The following is a 17,226-nucleotide window of genomic DNA, read 5'->3' as shown; positions in this document are numbered from 1 at the left end:
CTCTTTTAACTGGGATATGGCTACAGATGTGCCAAACTGAGAACACAGGACTGGGAGTTAGAAGAGTTCCTGTATCAATTTACACCTCAGTGTTAGAGAACCTAATGAGAATCACAAACTTTTCTGATTTTTAGTTTCCTCAAGTGAAACATGCAATAACAATTAGTAGAGGAATGGAAAATATTTCACCCATGTTCTGCAATTTCCTCATCTGCAATTTCCTTATCTATTGCTAAAGGAATTGTTAATTTTTACCATTGAGATCAAAGCTGACTTCATAAAGGCTTCCATATACAGCACTTAACCGAAGCAGCTATTACCAACCAATCCAAACTGACATGGGAGGAAAACCATTCGTCAGTCTTTGTTCCCTTAAACTCTAAAATTTGTTCTTGAATTTAGGGCTGTGATAAAAAAAACTTCTCACTTTTCTGAATCACAGTCAGTAATAATTTGTACTGCCAAATGCTTTTATTTCTTCTCGTGAAATTAACAAAATACAGAATGTCACTGCCAATAATTTTTGGTTGCTAATCCACGCCGAGGAAAACAGGGTACATTCTGGCACATTAACATCTGTGGCAGCTGCAACTCAGTGTATAAAGGATGCCAGCTGGCCTCCTCCTCTTATAGCAACATGTAGATAGCTAAGAAAAGGCCCAGGAAGTGATGGGAGAAAACAGTAAAAAGAGTAGTCTGTTTCTGATAGAGCCGTCCATGATTTTTTTGGCTCCAAATATCCTCACTTCTCTATCATTCATTTACTCATTTTTATTTGTACCACTCTTGAAATAATGAATTCTTTAAATATGTATTTGCTGTGCTGTATAGTCATATTTATTTGTTATAAATTCATCTTTTCAAACCTCTGAAATACTAATACACCCACATCAGAATTTATTAAGTCCTTATTTACCATTTTTATACTATTCATAAATTTATACATTTGAATAAATATTCTCCCTTTGATAGCATTTGTCAAACTGAAGAAGTCTAGTACTTCAAAACTTTCCTTGTAATTCTGAATTAAACAGTTAAAAGTGATAGCTATATTTCTTCTGGAAGACAAGGTGATAGTGATTTTAAAAATGTCTGAATGATTAAATAGTAATGTATTGAGAATGATACAGCAATGTTAGACATTATATCTAAAGCTGAAGATTTTTTCACATGAAAAAATCCTTAAGTGTTTAGATTTAATGTCGCATGTTAGTAATAAAGTAGTAATAACCATGGCAAGAAAATACCTTGGCTTTGGTAACATTATACCCCAAAGGTAATTCCCCACCTCCACCCAACATGAAAAAGTTACTGTGCCCATACATCAAAGTAACAGGAATGTTAAATATTTCAAAACATGCTTTCGCACCTGATAGTAAAGTGAAATATAAAATTGATCGTACTGATTATTAGAGAGGAAATCAGTGCAGCAATCCTCCTGCAGGGGTGTTCCAATACTTTATTAACCATGCTAGAAAAGGACTCTAGAATTCATTAATTTAAAAGGTTTAGTAATTTGCATTTGTCAAGTAAATGACTTTTGCTTTAAATATTTTTATTTTTTTAATTTAAATAACAAAGCTAGTCTTTTCTATATGAAGGATCTCCTACCCCTTAAATCTTAGGTTACTCATGGAATTTTATACAGAATTAAATAGGAAAGGATTCCAGCATTTTAATTCTCCTTTCAAGTTTTGCAAGCAAAATAACATAGCTTCTAATGATAAATCACATTTGCAGTAGTAGTAAATGTTTTAAATTTTTACATTTGATTTTATGAATATTTTTACTTATCTCAGTATTATAAAGACTAGTGTGTGTTCGAGTTACAAAAATAGGAAAAAAGAAGCATCTGAATGACTGATTCTATATTAAGCTGAGGAAAAATGAAGTAGGAAATGAAATTAGGCAAAATTTAAGATTAAAAAACTCATGGAAATATTGATAAGATAATGGCTCCAAGTACTGAAAGGAATCTAAAACAGAAAAGGAATCATTTACATTTAGATCAGTTTCATTTACATTAGATCAAAGAGGAAATGGTTGAGTTCTTCTGGTCAAGTAGCAAAATCCTACAGTTCTGGAAAGATTAACACAATCCAATAAATTCTAGCTCATGGTTGTCCTCACTGTTCCACTAAAATTATTTTTTATAACTCAAGCTTTATTTTAAAAAATTTTAAGTAGTTGCTGTTTTGAAATTTTCCATCTAGTCTTTTGCCTAGGAATTAAGCAATACTGAATTGCAATTTAAATTCAAGTACTGGTAAGTGTATATCCTCTGATTTAGATTTTCAGTTGAGACTTCTCATGATATTGAGAGTAACATGTAAAGAATAAAGAAAGAACAACATTACAAAGACTCAGATAAGGAAAAAACAAGATTACTCACCTCTGGAAAAGTTCTATACTTCAAGAACTGCTAAAATATCTATTCTTAAAATTATTAACATCTGATGCTAGTATGGTATTAGTTACTATTACTAATAGCAGGCTTATTATTTTCTTCTGGATTTATACCAGAACCTGTTGATTGGAAGTCAACTATACTGTGTATAATTTCTGGAGCCCAAACTTTAGGAAGCCTAGTTGAAACTGAGGTAGGGCGTGACATGGGACAGGCATCATGATTAATTTTTCATGCCTATGATGAAAATGCCTAGATATAAACAGTACAGTAAGAACAGGAGAGATTCCATCTTAAGGCTAAAGTTCCATTTTAAAAACCAGGTAATTAGAAGGTGAGTCTAATATTTTATGGCAATAGGCCAATCACCAACCCTGTCTTAAGACAGGAGTAGTCCTAGATGATATGTCCCCACTGCTTGAGGGTAATCACTACCTTGGAGAACAGGACCAAGAAATTATTTGTGTTAAATTTATCTTACAGATCTAGAGGACAGACTATGGATGGTGACATAAAGTCTCTCACCAGAGAGACATCATGAGACCACATGTTAAGCCTACACCCCACCCCCTGGTCTCTGCCCTTTGCCCCATTCTTGAAAGCCTTAAAAGACAGAATTTTAAGCCCGTAAGTGTACCTCCTTTCTAAGATTGCCCACACTCCCCTTTCTTCAAGTGTGTACTTTTTGCCTTAAATAAAGCCTTCTCACTGCTCAGTTTACTGTCTTGTCTCTGGCTCTTCCAGTAATAAGCATCTTTGTTACTTTGCTATTTCATTCTATTTTCCAGACTTAAGCACAAGTCTTCACTCTCTATTCTACTCCAGATAAGTAGGGATGGGCTACTGAGAGCTCTGATTTGGACGTGCAAATCCTGTTCCCCGGTAATCCAGACAGGACTGAAGCTGCATGATCGTGCTCTTTAGTAGTCTGCCTGAAAATCTCCTTTCTTTGCCTTTGGGAAGTTATCAGAACCTGATCTCACTCCATCCAGTGCTCTGTGGCTCCCCCAAATACTGGGGTGGTAGGGGCTTAGTTCCTGTGCCATGCAGATTCAAGCAGGCCCTGGACACCAGGTGACCCTGGCTTCAGGAGTTGGTAAGGGATCTGCCCTACGTTGAGCAGGAGTTCAATGAGCTTCCCCTTCCTCCCTCTGCTCTTCCTTGCTCTCTACAGCCCGCTCAGCTACTGCCATTCCCGGCTACTCTCACATTTAATGAATTCCTTCCTTACCTACACTCATCCACCCTGCTGGAGAATTCTTTCTCATTCAGAGTCAAGGACCCTCCCCCATCTGGGCTGAGGTTTCATCTACAGCACAGGGAGAAACCTCCCCAGGCGCAGCTGCCAGACTACAGAACTTTATAACTCTGATACTGCTAAGGAAGGATCTTGTGATTTACTTCCCAAATTAAAATGCAATAAATAGGCAAAAATGATGGACCAAGTTTACCTACTTTACTGTATTTAATTAGTATACTACTGTATAACTTGAAGAGGGTCGGAACATATCTCTCCAAATGTGCCACTTTGGTATGTGGACTATTTTGAACTGAAGGCAATGAAGATCCAGCAGACTCAAGAAAAACTTTTACCTCTTCCTTAAACTACCTAAAAGAACTTAGATAGGATCTGGCACAGAAAGAGAACTATTACTAAGAAATAAAAAAATCTGTTACATGATAAGCACCTAATAGCCAAACATCTGCTCTTTTCACTGTCTTGTGAATCTCCTCCTCCCTTTTGAAGCCCCAGATCCTATTCCATTCCTAGCTCAAGACAGCCGATAACACTCAAACCCCTAGCGTGTCCGTGGATCTCATATTCTTACAGGGCCCCTGTATATACATAATTAAATTTGTTTTTCTCCTGTTAATCTGCCTATGCTAATTTGATTATTAGACCAGCCAAAGAGCCTAAGTGGGTAGAAGGAAAACTTTTTCCTTCCTGGCACTCTCATACAGTTATAATTATGTGGGTTATTACTACTCATAAGTTAAAAAATTTACTATGATGCAAACATGAATGGCAACATAAATCAGTTTGGTTTCTCAGAAGATGAACAGGTCTTGAGACATATTCCTTTTAAAACTTTAAAAGACTTGGTTCTAGCCTTTGCTTTTTTTTCTACAGCTTTAGCTATATTTTATATATCATGAAATTCATCCAATTCAAGTGTACACTTAGTGGTTCTTAATATATTCAGAGTAATGCAACTATCACCAATCTAACATTTAACATCCCAAAGAGAAAGCTTGGACTCATTCCCTATTTCCATTTGCCCTACTCCCATTTCAGGCTTAGATTCCTTCTCTGCTTTTCCAACTTAGCAAGCTTATGGCATATATTTCTTTGGCACATATTGAAAATGAAAGTTAACTTTAGATGTATTATTAAAAATTATTTGAGAAGCAATCATTTATTAAATCGTTTTTAAATTACAGAATTTTTGCTTCAAATGAATTTCAAGCAGAGATTGTGAAAAATCAATTATTTTAGCCTATTTATTACATAAGCAGACCCTTTGAACAATGCTGGGGCTAGGAGTCCTGACTCCCTATGCAGTTGGAAATCCATGTATAACTTGTGACTTCCCTAAAAATTAACTCTAATAGTTTACTGTTGGTTTTATATAGGAGTAAATGATAAAATAGACTATTATATATATATTGTATGTATTCATGACATAGCTTTTTCTTAATTTTTTTGACATTTCTAGGCTATCCAGTTCATCTTCAAGTTGTTTCAAATTGTTGCAAATCTCAAAAAAATTTTCCAATATATTTATTGAAAAGAATCTAAAAAAGTGTACCTGTGCAGTTCAAAACTGTGTTAAGGGTCAACCATATGTGTATCAAATGAAAAATATATTTATAATTTGTTTTGAAAGATTCAAGTTCCTCCACCAACCCATTAAAGAGAACTATTACATAAGCCACATACAGAATGTCAGTTCATCATTGAATATTTTTCTCACCAAATGAATAGGCAAGGAAGTTTTTTTAAAAACAAGTTTGTAAAAGAGAGATTATCATTACTTCATAGAACATAGGAGGGAAAGTTTTTTCACTTTTTATCACCTCTGAAATTGGGATGCACCTTACAATGGAGATACAATGCCATAATTTAACTGTAATTCTTTCTTAAAGGTACATAACTGTTATAATCAATGGCATCTTAGATTTGAAATAGTGTATGATGTAATTATGACTTGAAGGTTGTGATAAAAACAAGAAACACTACTATCTATATTCACTATGCTTTCCTTTTTTATAAAAAGTAGTTTAATTTGTTAGGCAGTTTAAATTAACCTCTATGTTAATCCCTCTAAAATCCCTATGAAATCAATTGAATGGGTCATGAAGAACATTTTTTTTTACTATTCTTTACTGTTTAAAATATTTATGAAATTGTATTTGATATTGTTTCCTATTTTAACTTTTTACAATTACTTAAGGTAAGACTTAATTTATAAATTTTTAAATTACATATATGTCATTATATACTGGCACATTAGGTAAAATGTCTTTTTTACTGAGAGTGTAGTCAACAAAGTTTGAGAAACACTAATTTAAGACATGTTTAAAAATTATTAAAAGACTAGATATTATACAGCCTTAAGAATAAGAAAGTTCTCCATGTACTGACATAGGAAGATACAAAAAAAAAAGGTCACATGGAACAAAAGCAAAGTGGAAAACAGTGCATACAGTATGGTATCATTGGTATAAGTCAAGGAAAAAAGATGATATATTTGAATTTGCTTATACATGCACAAAACATCTCTGAGATAATATAATATAGTTCCACAATAATAGTTGGAGACTTAAAAACCTTAGCTTCAATAATGGATAAAAACATCTAGACAGGAGATCAAGAGAGGCCTTGAATACTATAAACAATTAGGCCTACCAGACATATACAGAACTCCACCTGACAACAGCAGAATACACGTTTTTCAAATGCACATGGAACATTCTCAAGGATAGGCCATATGTTAGGACTCAGACAATTTCCAATAAATTTAAGAGATTAAAGTCATACAAATTGTTTTCTCCAACCACCACAATGGAATGATATTAAAAATCAGTAACATAAGGAAACAGTCATAAATTTGTGGATATTAAACAACATTCTCTTAAAGAACCAATGTGTCAAAAAAATCACTAAGGAAATTAGGAAATACTTTAAGATGAATGAAAATGAAAAACACAACATACCAAAACTTACATAATGCAGCAAGAGCAGTACTCAGAGCAACATTTACAGTTTTAAATTCTTACATTAAAAAAGAAGCAAGATCCCATGTCAACCATCTTGCTTTATACATTAAGGAATTAGGTATACAGCAAACTAAACCCAGGCCAGCAGATGGGAGAAAATAATAAAGATTAGAGCAGAAATAAATGAAATATAGACAAGAGAAACAACAGGGAATCAATAAAATGAATTAGCTAGACTAAGAAAAAAAGAAAAGATTCAAATAACTAGAATCAGAAATGGAAGGGACAGTAGTATCAATCTTACAAATATTGAAGGGATTTTAAGTGACTACCATAAATAAGGGTTTCACCAACACATCAGGGAATCAAAATGAAAGGAACTAATTCCCACAATCACATAAATTGCCAAAACTGACTCAAGAAGAAACAGAACATCTCAACAGATTTATAGAAAGCAAGGATATTAAATCCCTAATAAAAAACTTCTCAATAAAGAAAAGTTCCAGGATCAGATGGCTTCACTGGTAAACTCTAAAATATACTTCAAGAAGAACTAATGCTGTTCCTACTCAAATTCTTGCAAAAAAAGAAGAGTAAGAATTCCTAATATATTCTATGTCACCAGCATTAGCTTGATACCAAAACCAGACAAAGCACCACAAAAGAACTATAGACCGGTATCTCATATAAATGTAGACACAAAAATGAACAATATAATAACTGACACCGAATCCAACCACACACTAAAAGCATTATGCATCATGACCAAGTGGGATTTATCCCAGGAATGTAAAGGTGGTTCAACATACAAAAAAAAATCGATGTATTATACATCAATAAAATGAAGGGGAAAAAATTATCTCAATTGATGCTGAAAAAGCATTTGACAAAATTAACACACTTTCATGATAAAAACTCTCAGAAAACTAGAAGTAGAAGAGAACTCTCTTCATATAACAAAGGGCATTTATGAAAAGCCCACAGCTAGCATACTCAAAGGTCAAAGACTGAAAGCTTTCCCTCTAAGATCAGGAACAAGAGAAGGATATGTTTTCCCAAAACACTGCTATTCAACATTGTACAGAAGTCCTAACCAGAGCAATTAGGCAAGAAAAAGAAATAAAAGCTATCCAAATTGGAAACCTCTATTTGTAGATAACATGATACTATATACAATAGAAAATCTCATAAAATCCACATACAAGATCAATACACAAATACCAGTTGTTTCTATATACTAGCAATGAACAATCTGAAAAGGAAATTATGGAAAAATTTTCATTTACAATAGCATCCAAAAGAATAAAATATCTAGGAATAAATTTAAACAATGAAGTGAAAGATGAAACCTACAAAACATTCCTGAAAGAAATTAAAGATATAAGTAAATGGAAAGAATCTCATCTTCATGAATTAGAAGATTAATCTACAGGTTGAATGTAATTCCCTAGCAAAATTCCAATGACCTTAATGCAGAAATGAAAACTGAGTATCAAACTGGTATGTAACTGAATGGCTAAACAATACTGAAAAAGTAAAAAACAAAATTAATTGGAGGACTCATACTTCCCAACTTCAAAACTTACTACAAAGCTACAGTAACCAAAATAGTATGCACAGGCCTAACCATAAACATAAAGACCAATGGAACAGAACTGAGAATGCAGAAATAAATCCAAACACCTACAAACAACTGATTTCTGACAAAGATGCCAGGACCATTCAATGGGGAAGCAATTTTCTCTTCCATAAATGGTGCTAGGACAATTGGATAACCACATGAGAAGAATAAAGTTGGACCCCTGCCTCACTCTATATACAAAATGTTAAGTCAAGATGGACCAATGACCTACAAGAGCTAAAGCTATTGAACTATTAGAAGAAAAGACAGGGATAAATCTTCCTGACCTCCGATTTGACAATGGATTCTTAGATTTGACACTAAAAACTCAACAAAAGAAAAAAGTAGATAAATTAGACTTCATAAAAATGAAAAACATCTGTCCATCAAAGGATATTATCAAGAATGTGAAAAGACAATCTACAGGATGGGAGAAAATATTTGCAAAACATATATGAGATAGGGGTTTAATATACAGAATTGTTAAGAACTCTTACAACTCAAAAACAAAGATGAACAATGCAATTAAAAAAATGGGCAAAGGACCTGAAAGAGTACATTAGAAGCTGGTAATATCTATTGTATGTGGGATAGTGGCTCATGGACAGGGGAAAATGTTTTTCTTGTGTATCTTTTCATGTTTGTATTTAAAAGTTGTTTAACCACATGAACATATTACTTAATCAAAACCTTAAATCCTATTTCTAGTCTTTATTTATTTAATCAGCTAGGATATTACTATGATCAGTCAGTTTATTAAAGGACATTTTAATTGTATTTACATACCAAGAAGGGCTTATATTCATAAGAGAATACATAAAACTTAAGAAATAAAAAATTAATCCTTCAATAACAAGATCTTTTAAAAATACAGATTTAAGGAACTAAGATGAAATATTAAATAAAAGTAATCCAGTATCAGGATGAAATAAAAATTTTGTCCTTTTATGCCCTGGGATTGGTTTCAAACCAAATTAAGATATATTTCATTATTTACCAATTTAATTTTGAGGGAATACAACTTCAGTATATACTATAAATGGTAAATTTTCTGATAAAATAGAATAAGGTACAGATAATTAAATAAACTAAGATAAATGATCAATTCTTCATAAAATTTTAAGTATTTAAATTTTAAATATAAACAACTTAATATCAGCCAGAACAGTATATACATCATACCCAAATGAAATATGTGTGTATATCTATCTATATATATATATATGTTTCTGTGTTTATATATATATATATTTATTATATATATATATAATATATCTGATTACTGTTGATTCAAATTTATAAATACTTCATGCAGCACAATCATATTTTAGGTAGATTGTCTTATGATAAAAATAGGAAAAATTAAAAAAGCTTAAACTGTATTCATAACAATTAGGTTTCTGTGATATTTGAAAGGATTGTATTAAGGAACAATAGTTAAAGGGATGCAAACATTAATGCATTGCATGGATTATGTTACAAGCTGAAAAAGGAAAAGAAGCTCAAACACCATTCTGCCAGGCAGAACTGCAAAACAACATGAAATTGGACACTGATCCTTCAAGACAGAAAATTTTCCACACTTAGTATCTCACAACTATTTTTAAATATTAGGTAAGTTAAAACCATCAGTAAGAAAATAATCATTTTTATACCTTTTAAATTAAAAATACCTGTAGGTATAAAATATTTTAAAGCTCTTCATCTAAGTTTTCTTGAGGATCAGTACAAATTTCTTGGGCTAAATGGATAATTAAGGATAAGCTTTATACAAGTTTTGCCAATGCACTGTGTACCTATCATACTGTAGGTCCCATGATTTGTGATTGAAATCAGTGGTAAATAGTAATAACTGAAGAAACTTAGATGATACATTCTGAAATATTCTTAACCCATTTTTTATAAAAAATTTTGTTAACTGGAAATTGACTTCATAAATTGAGTAATTCAAATAAACTCATTTGCAAATAATCACTTCTGTCATTTAGATGAGGTTATACATAACATTTCATTAATTTTTTATTGGAAGAATATTAAGAAAACTTTCTACAGTATTTATGGCTCATAAACATAGGCTATGTGCACTAAAATATATATATTTGCTACTGTATTTTGGATATATAAAGCATTTGTTAATAACAGGTTAGCAACAAGAAAAACAAAAAGGTGCTTTCAAAAGTTATTGTAATTAATATTATAACTATCCTATCATCAAATATAATTGTTGCCAAATATAAGAAAACTAACATTTATAATAATTAACTATAAGTACATTTAAGAAAAGAGTTACATTATTAGTCCCTGTTAATTTTCAATACAATGAGAAGCTATTTCTGTAATATATCAAGCATATCATATCAGAAGCAGAGAAAAATCAGTTAACTGTAATGTAAAAAATGGACAGTATTCATGGTACATAAATGGACCTACAGTAATAGTTAGTGTTGCAGAAGGTAATGATGCTTAAGCAGAATTGTAAAAACATGAATACCATGCAGTTTTACCGAACTCACCTGACAAAGATGTAAAACCATTCTCTAGGAGCAGAGATGCATGCACAAAAGTAAGAATATGATTGCAAGTAATAGACTTCAACAAAATAAAAATATAACACTAAACTTTAAAATGACAAAAAATGGACAACATGATGAGGTGATTGGGGTAAAACTACTTCTGTGTCTCACCTCTCTCTTTGCCAACAGTACATTAGGAACAATGTGTGGCAGGCAGCGTCCCAGCATTAACATAACACTTTTCTCACTGTCTGCAATCCGAGACACCTAGAAAACCAAAGAATTAATAAATGATGACAGTGGAAAACTTCTGTACATGCTGGTACTTAGAAGTCCATGCTGTAGACACTGCCACCTCTCTTCCACACACCCAAAATAACAACTAACGATGAGGATGATAAGGACAACAACTGTGTTCCCAAACAGGATAAACATTTTTGTAGGCCAGAAACGGATTTAAGACACCTATAAGAAGGAAGAGTGAAGGCAAGAAGGCCTGCTAGGCTTCAGTTCTGGGGACAAGTAGGGGTAACACAGGATTGGGCAACTTCAATGGTTTTTCTTTTGTTCTTAAAAAGATGCCCACAAAGCTACAATCTTCGCCAATGGCCAGAGTTTATATAATGGAGCTGTATGTAAGGAAGGCCCAAGGAGGCTGACCCAGTCTTACAGTGAGGATTATCAGAATTGCATCTAAACCATTCTCTCTTTCATAGTCTCAATGATACTGCAGAACAAAGGTGTAATCAATTACAAAACAGCTAGACTGGGTAAAGATAGGAAAGGGGAAAAAAAACCTCAAGATGAGCCTGCAACAATTAGAAAGCATTTAAGGAAAATTAACCTGAAAGCTAACAAGCTCAGCAATCACACAGCTACTCCTAATGAAATAAAAATAATGGAGTAACCTAAAAATAACTGAAACATAAACGATATGTACACTTATATTTGGTTTTCTGAATTACACCAAAAAGAATATAGCCATGTCAGTAAATGTAACAAAAATTAGACTGAAAAAGGTCACTTTAATACTAAAGAAAGCTTTAATCCAAGGAATAGAAATAATCAACAATATTCCTTAAAAGTTTAAAAATTTAGGAACTATTTTAGAGCATTATTTTAAATGATAGATTTGTATTTGAAATAGATTTATCACAGCTGTTTTTGGATGAGATATTAAGAAGAAAAGACAAATGCTTTAAGAAATCTGCAGAGGTAAAACTTACCTCTGATCCTAAACGGCTATCTGCTGACATTCGACAAAAAGAGAGCAGTGCTTGGTGGAAAGCAGGAGACAATTTCCTAAGAAGAAAATATTGGATGAAAAGGAGACAATATCAAACAGTTACCATTGGCAGTGAGAGAAAGTAAGTTGCATGTTATAACTCCTATTTCTGCATTAATTCTGACCCACAAATATTACCTGGATTGCTCAGCCACCAGTGACTTAAAGGACACTTCACTGGAGAATTACACAGGCAGAAAAATCAGCAGTAACTGCTGATCTTAAAATAATCAGATGTTATGTGAATGAATGGCCTGTACCTGTTAGCGAATCAAACTTGAAGTGGGATAGCATATCAGTGACTACTGAAAGTTCTTAGAAAATCCTTAATGAGGACTTTTTCTTCCCCAATTCTACATGGTTCTGGAAAGAAGGTTTACCTGGTATGTTGCTAAGAGGAATCAAAGTTTTGCAGATTTATACAATGATAATGATACACCTTAATGGTAGAAACCCACATAAAAGAAATAAAAATTTAAGATAAATGAAGTTCAACAGTCATGTTGTTTTTATAGAAATATTTTTTGTAATTAAAAATATTTGCTTAGTAATGGGGTATGTGGTGGGGACTTGATAATAGAGGGAGTCTAGTAACCATAATGTTGCTCATGTAATTGTACATTAATAATATCAAAATAAAATAAAATAAAATAATATTTGCCTATTTATATTTAAAATAAAGGTTAAAATATTTCTAAAACAACACTGGTCTCTATGTATTAGTATTCATAAAATTATGACTATGAGTTGTTCTTTCTGTGCTCAAACTACAACATAAGGGGCTAGCACAGAAAGCTAGGTAATAGACATTATTTAGTATACACAACAAAGTGTCACTTGGTAATCTCTATGATCACAGTTAGAGCAGTGTGCCAAAGCTTGAGCCTGTTTGCTCATTTATGATCCCCTTCCATATTCTTTCAATGGAGGGGGCCATAATCTGTCAAACTGCCCAAACCAGAAACAACAAATCAACCTTTATCCTTCCCCTTCTTTTAACCCCAAATTCAAGATTATTTTTACCTTCTATCTTGCAAATCTATCTACTTCCTTCCAATATAGGACAGGCCTCAATCATTTCTTAATAGGATTCTTCCAACAGATACCCTATTGGTCTCCTTTCCTCCAGTCTTGCTACTTTCCATTTTATCTCCACCCTAGAGGACTCTCTCTAAAAATTAGATATTATCATGTCCCAACTCTTTAAAATGAGTTAACATGGCTTTTATGACTTAGTCTTTGCTTATTTTTACAACTTCATCTCCTGCCATTCTTCTCAACAGCATACCTTGCCTAAATATTACTAAACTATTCCTAGTCCCCCAAATGTAGTGTGCTCTTGCGCATGCTGTTCTCCCTTAATGGGAACCCTTCCTCGCACCTCTGCCTGGTTAGCTTCTGCTTTGTCTTCAGGTCTCAGGTTAGCTCAACTTCTTCCCTGAAACTTTTCCTGCTCTGTTTTCCAGGTTAGGTGCCCACTGTTTGTTCCTAAAGCAAGGTGAACTTACATCACTATTCTTCATATGTTTATTATAATTGCTTGTCAGTCTCTCTCACACTGTTAAGGTTTGTGACTGTGGGATTACCATGCTTTGCTTACCATTATATTCCTTGTTAACTCTGCCTGGCACAGACTTAAGAGCTAAAAAAAATTGGTTGAACAAACTTAAGCATGTTCCTCTGGAGAGTGGTTTTGGATTGTTAGAAATACATGGAAATATTACTAAACATGAAGAAATACATCAAATGCCATTACTGTTGAGTATTACAACATATTTTTATAACCATAACTTATCCATATTAGAATTAAGTGCACTTTGAGGATTGGGCCATGTCCATTTCAACTATGTAATCTCCCTAATACCTAAAAATACACCTGGTAGATACACAAGAAATTGTGGCTCATGAGTGGCAAGCTTTGCTTAAAAAAAAAAAAGTCAAATATTTTTCACTAGTAATGAATACTAAAAGCAAATTAGTCATGCTTTCCTATTATTCTGCAACACTGGGTATAATAATTGTTGAACTGGAGGAGAAAGCTTGACTGTGTGGCTTAGAATGTACCACAGGATATTTGTGAAGATTAAATTAGTGTATATATAAAGCATTTATAGCTGTGCCTCACACATAAAAAGAGCTCAGTAAACATTCCTTTCTCATTTTCTCACATTGTAATTTTAAAAAGATTTTAATTAGATTTTGCCTTGCCTGCTAGAAAACAAGACTGTGAAGGGCAGGGACCATGATTTTCAATCACTGTGATGCAAAAAACCTGAATAAACGAATTAAGAGCATTAATGATACATTAGTAATGTTAACAGGCACTAGAAAATGGACTAGGAGTAAAAAGTGTTTCCTTCTTTCCCAGAGGCAACCATGCAGTACCAAAACCTTCTACTGACTGATAATGACTGAAGGATAGAGAAAGGTAAAAAGCAGTGGGTAAATGTGTTTACAGAACACAGAACATACATATTATTTATGGGTTTTAAGTACTTGGCTAAGATAGAACCTACCCCATTTATATTTTACTCCTCTTTAATATAATAGAACTTAGTAATTACTTTGCAATAGGTCTTTCTGTGACATGTACTTTGCTATGTGTTAACTTCATGCCAAACATAAAAATTCAGACATCTGATTTGCAAAATAAGAACCGAAACTCTTCCAATTTGACAATGTACTAAATAGTTGAAAGATGCATCTCAAAATTTAGAATGCATACTAACCTATTGGGTTTATCAAAATGGATGGTGTTTTTATTTGATGGAGAGGAAGATGGCATTCCTTCTTTTTCTTTCCTAGAGAAAGAATTTGGGAAATTCTCTTTATGAATAGTGGAATCAGCTTCATCTGATTTTGAAATGATATTCTTGTTTTTTTCCTTGTCTGAACTATTTATAACTGGATTCTGTTCACTGTCTTCAGAGTCTTTGTGATCCAAAGAAGGTTGAACAGAGTCACAAACTACTGGGAGAGCAAACTGTTCATTTTTGAGGAAGTCCATTTCACTGTAGAAAGAAAGAGAAATTATCAGAGAACACATATTTTTTAAAACTTTGGTAAAAGCATAAACCTCACAGTGGGTTTACTGCTTTAAAAGCGTAACATAGTAATAGAAAATGGCTTGGCAACTGATTAATCTTTTCTGTACCATATACACTGATGCTTCACATACCTATAAGTATAGCTACAAACTTACCAATGAAGCATAAAAATAGTCTTAAATTTTAACTGCTTTGGATTAACACTTAACTTTCTTTTCTTCCTTTGTAAAAAAATGGCCTTACTTCCATCTAATCCACAGGATTATTTTAAGAATTAAATGAAATAATCAATGGGAAATATGTTGAACACTAATGTGAAGGAATTATTTTATTAATATATTGGTACTACTCGGAAGTAAAAAAAACTTATTCCTTGGTTCTAAGGCTTAAATGACTGTATGATTACTATACTGACTTCATAACTTTTTTGAGGAAAAGGGCCTATTAAAATATAAAGCAATTATAAGGCTTTCAAAAGCATTAAAATATGAAAAATTGTGTCTTACCATTGAAGTATTATTTTATATATGTATATAACCTGCTAACTCCTTTAAAAACTTTAAGAAATAATTATTTTTAGAAATAATGATTAAGTACTAACCTTTCAAGTCTTCTGATTTGTTCCATCAAAGACCATTTCTCACTATTTAACAAACTAATTTTATCTTCTAACTTCTGTATTAGCAAGGAGTTCTAAAATCAAAATGAGAAAAATAAACTCAAGATCTCATAGTATGCTTTTATATAGTTTAAGTAGTTTTTGTGGACTTGAGTAGTTAGTTATTCTCTCTCACCTCTACAGTCTGAGATACTTCAAGAGTTGGAGGAAGACTGCCTAAGACTGGGGTAAGAGCCTCTAATTCATTTTCTTCCACTCCACTGGCCACATCCACAAGATCTTTCCCAGATACCTGATGATTTCCAAAATCCCGGTAGAGCTGTAATAAATCTGGAGGTTTTGGAATGTTTAATCCTACATCATCCCATAGTTCAAAATCCTAAAAGACAGAAAAATATATACATATAAAACTCTATGAGGCAGTTTTATCCTGCATTTTTGAGATTCATTTTATTCCTTATTGCTAGTATCTTGAAAACCTAACAAAATCATAATTTTGTTGTAATGTTAAAGTGTGTTTCAAGTGAGTTAACATCATTAAACTTCTATCTTCCACTGCCCAACATTATTCCTTTAAGTTTCCTAATATTCTAAACAGGTTTAACACTCAGATGTCAAGATGTTACACATACAATATTTTTATTAAATCTCTTACAAATGTAAGCTCAACTTTAAAGCTTGTGTTAACTTTCAAGGTTATAAAACATGCTTAAATATTTGCATGAAATCATAGAACATATTTATCAAGAAGGTCTTATTTCATAAGTTGCACCTATTATTTATAAGTAAACTAACTGATGGTATTAACTTTATTCTTCCTTCTTTATTAATCCAACACATCTATTTAGTATAATCTCTGGTGGGTAAGCAACAATTTATTCTTAGTGTAGCTATTGCAATCTAATTTTTATTACTAATATTATTCTGGCAATTTTCAGAATCCAAATAGCTGTTCTTTCATTTGTTGTATATGAAATAATTTTTTGAATTTAATTTAATACAATTAAGCACCTCAAGCATTCCATGGGAAAACTGAGTGTTAAATCTGAAGCAGGTATTAAAAGTGGGGGCTTTGGTGAAAAGCAGACCCGAGTATGAAATTCGTATCTGTCTCCACTTACTACCACTATAAATTACTTTGAAACTCAAACATGTCATCTACAAAATAGGTTTAATACTAACCTCTTAGGGTTTTTGTAAGGAGAACATAAAAGGTACATTAAGGCCGTTAACACAGTGGTTGGCCTGCAAGAAGAACTAAACAAATTCAAGCTTTTAATAAAATTGTTAAATGACCATTACACATATTATTCAAATGCCCATTTATTCATCTATATTCACCCAATATTTGTTAGATATCTCCCCTGTGCTTAGAAGCAGGAATAAAATATTGTCACCATTCAGGGGCTTCCACAGTTAAAGAGAAGGGACATAAAAAATTGGCAGAATCTAGAGCATAATAGGTGTTATGATTGAAGAACTGTCAGGAATTCAGAGGAGTGAATTTCTATCT

At 32.6% G+C, this 17,226-nt stretch overlaps 1 protein-coding gene across 10 annotated transcripts in view; it reads right to left on the bottom strand.

Moving 5' to 3' along the window:
* The window catches only part of RELCH (RAB11 binding and LisH domain, coiled-coil and HEAT repeat containing), a 114,308-nt gene that overhangs the window by 56,759 nt on the left and 40,323 nt on the right, over window positions 1-17,226 (bottom strand). For 7 of the 10 annotated variants that reach the window (XR_001851773.3, XM_073213164.1, XM_017651058.3 and 4 more), the window contains 6 exons: window positions 15,889-16,092; window positions 15,696-15,787; window positions 14,777-15,058; window positions 11,989-12,064; window positions 10,934-11,029; window positions 10,763-10,786 (listed from right to left, as the gene is read on the bottom strand). Coding sequence is in view for 9 of the 10 variants with exons in the window: in XM_073213164.1 (XP_073069265.1) it covers window positions 10,763-10,786; window positions 10,934-11,029; window positions 11,989-12,064; window positions 14,777-15,058; window positions 15,696-15,787; window positions 15,889-16,092 (774 nt within the window). In the remaining variant the exon portion in view is untranslated. The remainder of the gene's footprint in view (window positions 1-10,762; window positions 10,787-10,933; window positions 11,030-11,988; window positions 12,065-14,776; window positions 15,059-15,695; window positions 15,788-15,888; window positions 16,093-17,226) is intronic. The other 3 variants (XM_017651060.3, XM_017651061.3, XM_017651064.3) reach the window with 1 other exon arrangement.

The sequence above is a fragment of the Manis javanica genome, chromosome 9 (genome assembly GCF_040802235.1).
Source record: "Manis javanica isolate MJ-LG chromosome 9, MJ_LKY, whole genome shotgun sequence".
Taxonomy (NCBI): domain Eukaryota; kingdom Metazoa; phylum Chordata; class Mammalia; order Pholidota; family Manidae; genus Manis; species Manis javanica.
Note: the sequence above shows the minus strand (reverse complement) of the source record. Positions and strands in the feature narration are given on the sequence as shown.